Source organism: Balaenoptera ricei, chromosome 10 (genome assembly GCF_028023285.1).
Source record: "Balaenoptera ricei isolate mBalRic1 chromosome 10, mBalRic1.hap2, whole genome shotgun sequence".
NCBI lineage: Eukaryota > Metazoa > Chordata > Mammalia > Artiodactyla > Balaenopteridae > Balaenoptera > Balaenoptera ricei.
Window position 1 is genome coordinate 49,181,474 of NC_082648.1, and position 14,161 is coordinate 49,195,634.

At 41.9% G+C, this 14,161-nt stretch overlaps 1 protein-coding gene across 2 annotated transcripts in view; it reads right to left on the bottom strand.

Moving 5' to 3' along the window:
* LRIG3 (leucine rich repeats and immunoglobulin like domains 3) overlaps positions 1 to 14,161 on the bottom strand; it is a 46,979-nt gene that overhangs the window by 26,591 nt on the left and 6,227 nt on the right. For both annotated transcript variants that reach the window (XM_059936367.1, XM_059936366.1), the window contains exons 2-3: positions 13,965 to 14,036; positions 13,682 to 13,756 (exon numbers count right to left, since the gene is read on the bottom strand). In XM_059936367.1, coding sequence (XP_059792350.1) covers positions 13,682 to 13,756; positions 13,965 to 14,036 — 147 coding nt within the window. The remainder of the gene's footprint in view (positions 1 to 13,681; positions 13,757 to 13,964; positions 14,037 to 14,161) is intronic.

Below are 14,161 nucleotides of genomic sequence, written 5' to 3' on the forward strand. Positions count from 1 at the left end.
CTAGATCAAGCTTTAGATTGGCCCGTAAGGATGTACCTCCACGGTGGTTCAAGATGCATACAACCATCAGAAAGTGGTATGACCACCACAGCTGCCAGCCAGAAAAAGTAAACATAAAACTGGGATTCCATACATCAATCAACCTGTCAAAAGTAGGATCTCTTGGAAGCAGCAGTTCATACCACAGCTCCCCAGCAAGTAGATTTTGATTCTGTTCCCAGTTGTGTGTCTTGTTCTACCATACTTTGTAAACCTTGATTTTCTCAATGTCAGTGGGAGGAAATGGAAGGAAATGTCCTCTTCCAGCTCTAAGGAGTTGTGGATTTGGATGACAATTCAGCAAATGACCAGATGTGCTACAGAGGCTTCACATAATCATCATATAAAACTGCAGCCTCTTACAGATCCTGGCCTCACTTTTGGGGGATTTCTTTCCTAGGGGAGTCCCACTGCCTGGCGGCCCAGTCTTCCTAGGTTTACTCCCTCATTTTCCTGGGGCATATCCTCCATGAGCTTTCTAAGAAACCATCTGTAGAGGTACTTTTTTTTTTTTCATACTTGGAAATGTCTTTATGGGATTGACAGTTGGGCGTGTACCGAGTTGAGATGAGAAACCATGTTCCTTAGGGTTTTGAAGACTGTTTTACCCTATCACAACACTCAAGGATGCAAGTTTGAGGAGCCAGCGGCCATTCTGCTTCTCAACTCCAGTGTTTCTTAAATTGCAACAGGCATCAGAACTGGGGGTGGGGGGCTTCTTGGAGCACAGATTGCTGAGTCCCACACTCAGGGTTTCCGTTTCAGTAGGCCTGGGTGCGACCTGAGAATCTGCATTTCTGCCAAGTTCCCAGGTGATGCTGATGCGGTGAGGCTCACACTGGGGAGAACCACTATCTATCCTTACAGGTGACCTGCTTTGTATTTTATTTTTCCTCCTCTCAGAGCTTCTCTTTAACCCCGATGTTCTAAAAGAGCACAGTAATGTCCCTCGGTGTAGGTCTTTTTTTTTTTTTTTTTTTCCATTTGCTGGCACTCAGTAGGGTCTTTCAACCTAGAAATGTGTGTTCCGTGGCTCTGGGCAATTTTTTTGCCTCTTTGATAATTTCCTCTTTTCTATTTCCATAGATGTCTCTTCATGGAATTCCAATTAGATTTCCAAGTTGATCCTCTAATTTTCTTATCTTTTCCTCTCCAGTTTTCCATCTTTTTATCTTTTGATTCTTCTTTCTGAGAGTTTTTCAACGGTCTTCCAACACTTCTATTACCTTTTTAAAGTGTCTGTTATTATTTTATATATATATATTGTTGTTGTGGTTGTTTTGGCTGCATTGGGTCTTTGTTGCTGCGCACGGGCTTTTCTCTAGTTGCAGCGAGCGGGGGCTGGGCTACTCTTCGTTGTGGTGCGCGGGCTTCTCATTGCAGTCGCTTCTCTTGTTGTGAAGCACGAGCTCTAGGCGTGCAGGCTCAGTAGTTGTGGCACGTGGGCTCAGTAGTTGTGGCGCACGGGCTTAGCTGCTCTGCGGCATGTGGGATCTTCCCGGACCAGGGCTCGAACCTGTGTCCCCTGCACCGTCAGGCAGATTTTTAACCACTGTGCCACCAGGGAAGTCCCTGTTATTATATTTTTAACTTTTAAGAGTCCCTTTCTTATTTTCTGAAATATTCCTTTTTATTATTATTATTTACTACTCTTTTCTTATTTTGTGGATATAACATCTCTCTTCTCTCTGGAGATATTAAGTTGTTTTGAAGTTCCCTTCTCCTTCCATTGTCTCTGGTTCCCTCTTCCTATGTATTTCAGACTCTGACTTTATTCTTACAAACCCTTTCAAGAGACAGTGATCACTGGCTATCCACTCATATTTAGTAAAAAGCAGCCCCGGAAAGCTTGCTGAGGGCTGTGAGGTAAGGACTTGCTGACTGGTGAGTCTCACCACAGGTGGTCTGTTTCACGATGGATCCACTGGCACCTGTCTGATCACTCAGATCCTCCAACCTCCAGGCTGATGGGGATAAGCTTGACTGCTAGTGTCTGGGAAGGTGAACAGGAACATAAGCTGAGGGGAGAACTGTCACCCTCCTATTCAGATCAGACTTAATTTCCCTGACTGCAGAAGATGCTGCCCTCAATCCCCATCCCTTGCCCAGCTGGGCCTGTGCCCCAAATTCCAGAGACTTCGTTTCAACTCTCTAGAGAGTAAACTTCTAGTTTTCTGCCTCCATCAAGGGAGGGTCGGTCACTGGGCCTTAAGTTTTGGAGGGGGAACCTGGAGGTCTGCTTCTTATAAAAGAGTTTTCACCAATCCCCCATTTTCAGTCCTACTCTGCATCCCTATCTTTACCGACTTTGAATTCCTGAAGCATCCTGAGCTTCTGCAGCAAAAAAGCGTTTGCTTCTTTTGGGATTCACTCCACTCTCTCTAAATCATCACTTGTGTGCTTGCTTGAAAGATTTTAATGAAATCTTTCATTCGGACTGTCTCCTCTCCTGTTTTCTCTTTGTTCCTGTCGGTGTGCACTTTAGTCCTTTATTTTCATTTTAAGGGGGTTCTAGGATGGAGCAGAGTGAAACAAATGTGCTCAGTCCACCATGCCTGATAGGACGTCTTTAATGGGAATCTGATCAGTGAATAAGACCAGTTTTTCTCTAAAAACCTTCCCTCACAAAAGTTATTGTGATTTTTTAAATTGAAACATCATTCAACTTAGATAGTCTAACAAAAAATTAGCCTATGTAAATTTTACCTTAAGATGACACTATGAACCAGAAAACATGGCATCATTATTCTGAACCTCAAATTAATAAACAGTTCTCATACAGGGGATTAATCCTGTATGAACACATCAGGCTAAATTAATGTCATTTTATTTTTCTGATGTGGTCCACAGACCAATGGACTAGGAACATCACGAACACAGAATGTCCTGATCTCACCAAGTACTTAACTTGTCCTTGTGAATAAGACACAGAACATGCGGTGGTGATGATCACATAGACGAGTGAGTCTGCATCCCTAGTCTTTATTCAGAGACTGGCATGGACCTTTAGGGAAGATGCTAAGTGGCCTGCTACTGAGGCTGCCTGTGGCCTTGTGCTGTCAACGTTTGTATGACTATGAATAGAGATGTGAATAATCAAGTGCAACTCATCCGTTAGATGATATGATCCCAAACCTCATCCGTTAGATGATATGATCCCAAACCTCTCAATATACTAAAGTGATGGTCTAGAAGCAACTAGAGAAATTAAGCTGGGGAAAGGCAGTGTTTTTAATTTTTAATCAATCATTTAAAAAGGCCTATTTGGAAGCAATTCGTGCGAGAATGACAATAGACTTGGGGGTTTCAGCTGACCGCAACTTGGTATGTGCCCATAATACAACACGGTCCTTAAAAAGCTAATATAATGTTATGCTTCATTAACATCCCATATTCTGGTCAAGAGACACAGTCCACCATATTCTGCATTAGACCACATCTCAATATCTTGCTCTGGGCACTGGAGTTTAGTGTCATGCTAAAGGACAAGGGTGACAGGAGGACTTTCAGAGTCTAGACCTGCACTGTCCAGCATAATCGCCACTGGCCACATGTGGCTCTTTAAATTTAAACGAAATTTAAAACTTAATTCCTCCATCACACCAGCCACATTTCACGTGTTCAATCCCCATGTGTCCAGCGGCTACCTCCATGGACTGCACACATTTCCATTATCGCAGAAAGCACTACTGGACCGCACTGGTCTAGACCCCACATCGTACAGAAAATGGGAACTGGAACTTGAGCCAGGAGAAGAGAAAGCTTTAAGAAGACCTTACAGGTTAAGACTTGTCAGTATTATGTTATGATGCGGAAAATAGACTGAAGTTGTTCTCCCCGGTGCACAGACCTAGGACGATAGGCAGAAACTGCAGAAAGGCAGAGCCCAGCTTAACAAATAAAGAGTCCCAGCAATCAGAACTATTCCAAATGGAACAGCACCTCACCCAGGAGTGAGCTTTTGTCCCCGGAAGGGCTCAAGGGGAGGTTGCATAACCTCCCTTCAGTGAGAAATATCTCTTCCAATTCAAAGTTACAAGGATTGCATGCAGACACTCAAAACTAACAAGACATGGGTTCTGACCAGTTATATAATATAGTAAACCATTTCTAATTCCCTTCACCCTTTTGTTGATACTTGTATGAGGATACAGGTGAGGAAGTGAAAGCAAGACTGACAGGAGGAGGAGAATAAGAGAAAAGAGGGATTTATACGATGAACTGATGAGAGTCCTGATTCTGTAAACATGCATTCATCTTTAAAGAGTACTGCCCTCTATTCCCAGGCCAATATCTTATGCAGGATGACATGGCCATTGGTGATGAAGTACAAAAGCATCTTATTTTTTTCAAAAAAAATTATGCTCGTTTTGATTCTAACTCCGTATGTTCGTTTTGTTATAAAAAATTTAAAATGGTTTGTGCATTGTAAAACTGACAGTCCAAGAATGTATACCATGTTTATCCTATGCTGAATGGTACGTGCAGTGAATATTACCTTAATATTTCATGCTGCCTTCAGCCTCACTCTAGAGACTGCTCTATCCAGCAGCTGAAGCTTTCTGGAGAGGAAGGGAGACAGCCAGGAAGGTGACTTTAAGTGCTAGAAAGGAGGTGCTAATATTTATAACTGTCTTTTCTTTCATGTTTTGAATTTAGTACTTAAGCAACTTGCAGCCAGACAGAAAAGGGGAGGTGTTGGTTAGAGCCCTGTTTCATTGTTCTGTTCTCTCTAACCAACAACTAGAGCCCATACCTCTAGGCTATGGAGGACAGCACAGACAGTAAAAGAAGGGAGAGAAGGAGGAAAAGTAACTAGGCCAGGACAGAGACACATGTTGAATCTTGCCTCCCAGTCATGAAAAGCAACTGCTGTAACATTATTGTTTTGTCTGTCTTGGAAGCACAAGCCTCACAAGCAGAGAGAAGTCTCTGGCAGGAGCTGTATTTGATACTTCAAAGCAGCCAACAAAAGGCTAACGTGAAGTTGAGGGAAAGGATGAGAAAATGCTGTAGGTTCAGGATAAACACTGGTAATACAGGACTTCTTGTGGCAAGTTATACTGGAAGGTCAAGTTCGAGGGACTGTGGGTCAATTTTATGGGCTCCAAGAGCCATCATTGAAGAAAGGTGCCCAATGGGTCACCAAGTCAAATCTAAGAATGTTGCCACCTTGGAACAAAGTTTTGTTAATGAAAACAATTTTAAGTGTGTACAGAGAGGCAGGAACAAAAAGGTTAACTGACTAGTCTCTTCTGCAATTAACCATGTATTAATTTGGACTGGGAAACTGACTCAGTCATTCATTTAGCGAACATGGACTGAGTGGCCACCATATGCCAGGCGCTGAGTTACATGACAGGGTTACAACGGGGACAAAAACAGACATGATCTCAGCTTTTATAAAGTTTCATTCTGGTGGTGGAAGTGGACATTAAAGAATCACAAATATACAACTGAAAATGAGATTGCATTTATGATAACAACATAGACATTGTAAATAAAGGAAATATGAAAATGTGTAAGTCTGACTTAGCAAAAGCTGGGGGAGGATGAGTACTCCAGGCAAAGGGACTGGAGGCAGGAACAAGCTGGCACATTCCTAGAAATGAGGAATGATTCTAGAGAAGGCTAACAGGAAAGGAGGACTCAGGTCACGCAGAGAATTGTCTATCTTGAGAAGGATTTTTGCTCCTGATCTAAGAGCAATGGGAAATTCCTGAAGGGTTTAAAGAGCCATGACACGATCACAAATTTATGTTTCAAATACAGCCACTGTAACTTGAGAATTCAAAAACCTAGCAAATGTGTATTTTGGGGACCAGTTTATGATTAAATGTGAAGGTAAACTTAGAGAGTATTACACATACGGCTCTGTGTACAGTAAGCTCTCTTATGTGCAAATCACATATAAACATTTTAAAATCCAAGAAAAGATTGCAACTTATCATATTAAGGTGTTTATGTGTTTGTTCTGTAAGACTTGGGCTTCATGAGCTTACTGCTATTAAACACAGTAATGTCTGGCTTGCTTGTACTGGTGAAGGTGGTGGCCCTCGAATGCAATGTCCTTCACATATGAAGACACTAGTCCATTTATCCTCATCTGTAGAGCACACAGTTGGGGATGAATTTTTCAGTTAAGGTGGTCAAATTCCTTGGGCTCGTCTACACCCACATGTGGGTAAAGATGGGATACCGTTTGTGTCCACTTCATCAGAACCCTGATTCCCCAGAAACTTAAGTTCTCATTTTGAGTGAAGCGTCTCCCTAATCTCCTTAATTTACATGATAAACTGGTGACTGCTTTTCAAATACTGATTTATATAGGCTTTGGTTTAAAAAAAAAAAACTTTGTTTTTACCTTTGAGCTTTACCTCATGGTTATAAAATTACTTAGCTCTACCATCACTTGAGAACATATAAAAATGCTTGCCTTTCCCACATGCAGCTTTATTTCTGAGCTGTGAGCTATTAAAATAACAATGCATTTTAAAAGTTATAAGCAGAATTTGGTGAATCATTTAAATACATTCTGTGCCAAGCAACCAGGCAATAGCCTCTTAAGTCTCCCAAACTGATTTTTCATTAGTCTGATTTGGGGACTGTAATGAGAACGCATGCTTCTGGATGGAATTCCCACTTGACATGGTGCCGGGTTCAGCACACAGATAACAGAACACTGCAGATCTGACTTCTAGTCATTATTTCGACTCTACTCCTTTCAGCATACAGGAGCCCACGCTCACATGACTCCCACGCCATGGCCAATTTCCTTTTGTGGGAAAAGGTGTGGCCCTAACATACAGCAAGGCTCAGAGCACAGAACGGTTCTAAAGGTGGATGGATAACAGGTATTTGGCAAGTCATAACTGTTAATTATCAAAGTCACATTACTGAGTGGTCTATGGCACTTGACTTTGAATATGAGCACTGTTTAATGACTACTTGAGAAAAAGGAGAGAAGCAGATTTGGTGCTTAATTGAAATGTAGTTATTTCATTCCTCTGCTTAAAAAAAAGTCAATTCCTCCCCCAAAACCTGTAAAACACCTAAGCTGATCCCTGTCAGTGTAACCAAATCTCCTTCCCAGTCTAGACCTCACTCACCCTCTCACTCTACACACATTGAAAGGACAGCCCTCCTCTGCTTCCCTGTGTTATCCAGGGCATCTCCTCCTTGGAGTATCTCTTTATTCTTTATTGTCTGTCTGCCCATTATATTTATTCAAAGCCCCTGGAAGGCAGAGGCCAAGTGCTACTTTTCTTCGTTCTCCAGCACTCAGCACATAGTAGGTGGTGTTTTGGGGGCACTTTAAACAGCTCCAAATCCACCTTATAGTTATATAAACCCTCAGGCTAGAAACGGTGTTCATTTATTAATTATAATTGAGTGCTCACTGATTTTTTTGGAACTATTTGAAGAGAGCAAAAGTTCTCCTGAAAACTCACCCCAAATGCTAAGTTCTTCCTTCCTCCCTCATCTACTGCCACCAGGATAATGTTTCTAAATCCTGCCCTCCTCCTGTGACCCTCCTGTTCGAGAATCCACTGTGCACCCCCCCAAGTCTCTGTGCCTCCCCCCAGCCCACTGCAACTGTATCAGCAGCAGCTGTGGTCGCTCACGCCATCCGGAGCCCTTTCATGTACAATATGCCATTTGATCCTTCACCGGGACCATATGAGATAGACGGGCAGACATCTTACACTGTTCCTACAGATAAACAAAGCAGAGTTCATTAGCTCTGCCTGAGGTCAGACAGGTCATTAGCGTGAAACAAAACAAAAACCTGGGGGCCCCATTTCCAGCTCAGGTCTCTCTACTTCCGCACAAGGGCCCGAGATCTCTCATCTGCTCAGATATTTAATGAGAACCTCTTATGTGCCAGAGACTGGATTGGGCTCCTGAGGCGACAGAGAGCTCAGTAAGACACGAGTCCAACCCTGGAGTGACAGGTATGACAAATGCCATGGGAGAACCACAGGTACTGCGCATGTAGGAGTTTCAAAACTGAAGAAAGAAAGGTCACCACCCTTCTCCAAATTCTACAATGACTACTGTTCACGCTCCAGCAATTGCTAATACTCCCTACTACCCAGGATTGTTCTCCGTAGCATATAAATCAGATCAGACCTCTGATGGAAGGCAGGACTCTCATACCTTCCTGCATCCCCAAAGCATCTCCCATGATGTGATGGTGCTACATCTCAGGCAGAATCAGGGTCTAAAGCCCATGGAGGGGGGAAGATCATCTATCATTGATACACCCTTGAAAAACCCTTAAAACACCAGCAAAGGTTTTTTATGCACACATGTGTTCTCTTTCTCTCTCTCAATGATTCCTGTAGGGCCAGTTTTTCCTTTGGTGTTAGGACAGGTCAATTTTGTGTTTTGTTGTTGTTGTTGTTTTGTATTTTGAATTTTTAGTTCAGGACCTGATGCAGTAGTTCCCATGAACATTGGGCACAGGGGCTAGGAAATATATCTATCTCTGAAGACCAAAGTCATCCTCGGTTGTCTGAGATATACAAACTTCAAAAGGCAAATGGGAAAGGGGGCTTTTATTTCCTGCATACTTTCATTTCACACACACTCCAGGGCATGTGCTCGCTGGGTAGAATGGTGAGCTAAATCCTTTTGCTACTTAAATTACTTCTCTTGTGTTCTTCCTTTCTTTCTTTTAATTATTAGTATTGCTGTTGCTATAATTTTTTATTTTGTTTATTGCCAAGCATGCACAGCTGAACACAGGTTAAGACATAGGTAGGCATTTTCTCCACTGTAAATTTTCAGCCTCTTCTATAGACTAAGTCTCTAGGAGGAGATCTGTCTAAATAATGATAAATGCATGTGGTTGTTCCATAAATATTCCTTAATTCAATTCATATACTAATTAAGCACCGATTGTATGCCATATAACCTACATTAAGTACTAGGGAAAACAAGAGTCAGCCCCAGAGGCCTCATAGTAGGGGAGAAAAATATGAACAAAATCATCTCATGGCCATGTAACAGTTGGATATACAAGGCAAGATGGGCCTGGACAGGGCAGGGGAGGCTTACGGAGATGAGCCCCACCCCCAGGATGCTCCTCATGACTCCGTCCCTCACCTGCAGGCCCTAATTCAAGTGCCACATTCCCAGTGAGCCCCTCCCCTCAGCCCCATTTAAAACAGTAAACTGCTCCCCCTCTTCCACCACACATACTCCTATACCTCCTCTCTCCCTAGCACTTAGCTCCTTCTGATCACATCTCTCTTTTTTTTTTTTTTTTTTGGGCTGTGTCAGGTCTTTAGTTGCGGCACGCGGGATCTTCATTGCAGCGCACAGGCTTCTCTCTAGTTGTGGTGTGTGGGCTCTCTAGTTGTGGCGCACGGGCTCCAGAGTGGTGGGCTCTGTAGTTTGCGGCACGCGGGCTCTACAGTTGAGGCGCACGGGCTTACTTGCCCCGTGGCATGTGGGATCTTAGTTCTCCGACCAGGAATCAAACCTGCGTCCCCTGCATTGGAAGGCAGATTTTTAACCACTGGACCACTGGAGAAGTCCCATCTCTTATTTATTTTACTCTCCGTCTTTTTCCTTCCATGAGAAGGGCAGCCCCACGAAGGCAGGGATTTCCGTCTGTTTTGTTCATTGTTGAACTTTGGCCTTAGAATAGCACCAAACACATAGCAGGATTTGTTAAGTCTTCAAAAAGCAGCCTTCCTGACCATCCTAAAGGGCAGCCGACCGAGCTCTCCATCCCTTCGCCCTCCTTTCTTTTCCTTCACAGCCATTATCAAGAACTGAAGTTATCTTTTCTTTTAAAGTTTGTTTACTTATTTTTCTCTCGCCCCTCACACGGATAGAAGCTTCACAATAAGAGGGAGTTTTTTGTCTGCTTTGTTCATTGTGGTGTCCCCAGCACTCTAAACAGAACCTGGCACTGTTTGTTTCTTTGACAAATTTTCCTTGAGTGAATGACCGTCATCCCCATGCCTGTGGCTCATGTCCACTGACCACTCAGCCTATGCCAGGCAGGTTTCACTATATTCTCTCTCCCAATCCTCACAACAACCTGATGAGGTGTGTGCTATTATTATTCTCATTTTACACAGTAGGAAGCACAGACAGACTGTACCTTGCCCAAGGGCACAAACTACCAAAGAGAAGAGCCAGCTATTAACGGCAAGCCATCCAACTCGAGCTTTGCTTTTAATCACTGTTCTACTGACTCGACGGAAGCTGCACTGTGGGACAACAGGGCCACCATCGCATCAGGTCTACTGTGGTGGCTTCCTCATTATCTGGCCCCTCTAAGCCCCCTCCTGCCACTGCCAGGCCATTCTCCACACTAAAGCCAGAATGATATTTTCCAATAGCAAGACTAATCACCTCACTCTGCTTTAAATCTCTTCAATGGCGGTGGAGCATACCTGTTGGGGTCCCACCGGCAAAAGTGATCAATATTTGTAATAACCTCTCTAGAAGGATGACACTGTCTTCTCTGAAAAAATGACAGGTTATGAAGAAAAGGATGGACTTGGGAGAAATGCTCTACCTTCGAGATAATAATGAGAAAAGGCTTATCTGGTTATGACAAATTGGCCTCTTCAGTAATTCAGAAATATGTATGTAATATCTGATCAGAATCTCAAGTAGATGTGTTAAAATGGATTTACTTGGGCCCCACCCAAACACATTAATTCAGAATCTCTAGGGATGGGGTCAGGAAATCTACATTTTAACCAGTAATCTAGGTATCCCTTTGACATTCCTTCACGTAAACCTTTTCAAGTCTAAGATACCAGGCAAAGCACCTGCATGTTGGATGATACCATATAAACGATCAGTGTCAAGACAAGACCCAACTAGCTCTATTTTATGACCAGTAAGGCCTCTTGTTCAACAGTAACGTTATATAACTTATGGATTCAAACCTGCCCTAACTCAGGTCACAGGTTTCAAAAATGTCCAATGCTGGGCAGCTCATGCAACATGCAAGAAGCCAGAACTATCACATCTGGTAAAATCAACTCACTTATGCCAGGTCAACAGTTTAAGTATAAGATATGTTCATTCCAAAAATTATTCCACTTCTTCCCTTAAAATATACCATCCTGCCATGTGTGGCTAGGAAATTAAGAAAAATAAACACAAAGCACAAACCATGTTTTGCCCAGAGCGTGCCAGCTGACTTCTGAGCTACTGCTGTGTGGGATTCAAAGGAAAGCAAATCTATTCAGGTCTTTTACCTCCTGAAAGTTCCCAAGGTCAGAGATGAGCTTTGTCAATGGGGAAGTTGAATGCTCATCCAACCTTCATTCCAAGATGCTGGCATTTTACCAGGCTTCCCTGACATTATCAGAACTGGTCCCTAAGTGAATTCATCTCTGGCCATGGGTGACAACTGACCTAATATTAGTTGTTGGCTCCTGCAGCTGAGAGAAGAGGAGGGTCTTACCAGGTACAGTCTTCCCTGCATCTAGGCCATCCAGCTGGCAGGGGCCCTCACCGCACAGAGCAGCAACAGTACAAAACAAAAATCTTGACAGAAGTCAAATAGTCTCGGGAACTACTTGGAAAGATATGGGATTTAATTGTGGTGCTACAGCAAATTTCTAATCTGAGCCATGTTATGTGGTTTAACAATTTTTTTGTTTTTGAAATTTCAGAAATGTATTTAAGTACTGACTTTTGGCTCTGGTTATTTTCAAGTGCTTCTATATAAACAAAAACAGTCTACCCTACACAAGACAGAAATTAACAGTGCTTTAGAAACAATGACTATGTATTACGAAATCCAAAGAAGCCTACAGAAGAAACAAAACATTTACAGAAAAGGACAGCCAGAGAAGTAAATTTTTCAAGATATTTCATAGATATAAAAACAATTTTTACTATGCACATGGAATTAGCAGGCCTGTGACATAAATTACTCTTTGGAGAGTCTATGTGATCTAGGTAATAAATAGGATCTATCATTATGCAAGAGGAACAAAGCAATCCCTGGTTAGATGTACTACGACAAATTAAGGGGAAAAAAGTGAGATTATTCGAGTTTAGTAAAGTTTATTCAGCACTCACTAAAGTGAAACACAAACAAAAATATGGAGAAGAGTTCAGATATTGAAGGTTTCTAGTTTTCTAATTACAAACTACAGCTTTAAAGTGTAAAAATCACTAGGTTATTTACTTCTGATCAAACTTTCTAATTTCCTTACAAGTTCTTACGCTTTCACCTCTATACCATGCCAAAGTGAAGATTGTTTTCCTCATCCCACCCAGATTCCAAAACTCCACTGCAGACCCTCTCAGCCATGAATCACGCAGTGACCCTCAAGACCCCCTGAACATGCTGACAGTATCTGCCAATACACAGGACAAGGACAGCAGGGCAAGGAAGTGGCATTCCCTGGGATTTAAATAGGCCTCAGCGGTCAAATGAGAATAGCTAAAGATGTTAAAGATACCAAAAGCAGTATTCCATTCAGACTCCAAAATTTTAACCAATTGGGAAAGCCAAAACAGGTATTAATGCTAGCATAAAAACCCTTTTTAAATTCAGTGCTTATTTGTTAAATACCAACTGCGTTTTCTTTTATTCCTTTCTGTTTCTGATCTTTGGAAAAACCACATCAGTATCAAATGTCACTTAGTTCTCATTCAAACAGAGGAAAGCAGACACAGCGGCTGTACCCGTGACTTAGCTGACCTGGGCCCTCAGTAAAAACAAACCTCTATAAATCACCAGATGTAAGCAATCGGGTAGTGATCACTGTAATTAATTGAACAGCTTTCCTGAAATTTACTGTACAATTTCAACCCTCCTAACACCTTTCCCAGATATAACTAACAATGGTGCTTTTTTTCTTAAGTTGTTTAAAGAAGGAAAACATTTTAAACTTTAGTGGCTGAAATATATTTTTAAATTATTCAAGATTAAGGTGGTAGACTATTTAATTTTAGAAGTCAAACCATGCTCATTCTAAATGCTGTCTTTAAGGGCCAAAAGTTAAAATTATTCCAAAACATCTCCACTGCATGAATATAAACACGTGATCTGCCCTAATAATACACAAAATTTAACACAATTTTACTCTCATCTGAAAACTCAGAACTGCAAAATAACATGCAATGATATTTCTAACTTCAAGGACCTACTGAATTTTAACTGTATCAAGTCGATATTTTGATTTGATGTTTCTGGACCTTGATTTCCACTGCAGGCACCACACTTAACAGAGGATAAAAGAGGATAAAAGAGGATACCTCAATGCTTCATTACCAACTCCATTTCTCCTCCCCAAATAACTCTGGTCACTCTCCACTAGGAACTATGTAATACCGAATCCACAGATCCCATGCCAACCATTGAGTGATACCAGAATTTAAGTCTCAGTCCACCATAATCAAATACATGTCCCTGTGGGGTGAAGGCAGCTTCTCTGAGTCTTGAAGGCCACAGCAGCAATAACAGTATAGTGTAAAGTGTTCTTGTTATGATACTTAAAATTTAGGAGCGAGAGAGAGGCTAGGAAACAAGTCAACCAGTTTAAAGGAAGCTTATTTTGCTTGTAAGATCTGTTCTCTAGCCCATATGGAACTGTTCCCCCCCGGTCTCTGCAAACATACATTCAAAACCCTCCTAACGTTCACTTACAAGGAGAGAAGTGTAATATTTGCTGAGGCTGGCCCTAGATTTGGAATGGTCTCCAATTCATTGTTGTTCAGTTTCCTATAAGTGCCAAAAAAAAAAAGAGAGAGAGAGAGAAGCAGATTATGCAATCTGTAATCCACAGAGGTGAAAACTTTATAAAATTAAAGATCCCTCCCAAGTTAAAAGTTTTAAATAATTCACTGTAACCCAAACGTTCTTTACAATTAAATACTGTGATGGGTAGTACATTTGATTCAAACCTCAAGCAGAAAATAGCTGAACTCACACTTCTCGAAGGCTGTGAAGGTGGCTCATGGAACTTGCCTTGATGAAAGACAATCTGTTGTGACTTAAGTCCCTATGAAAAAACAAAAATAAAATTATAAGTAGTTTCCAAAAATCACTAATAGTGCTTAATGATGTGCAAGACAGAGTGGATTTATGAACTCTCTCTCGACGCTAGCGACAGCATAAGAAATAATT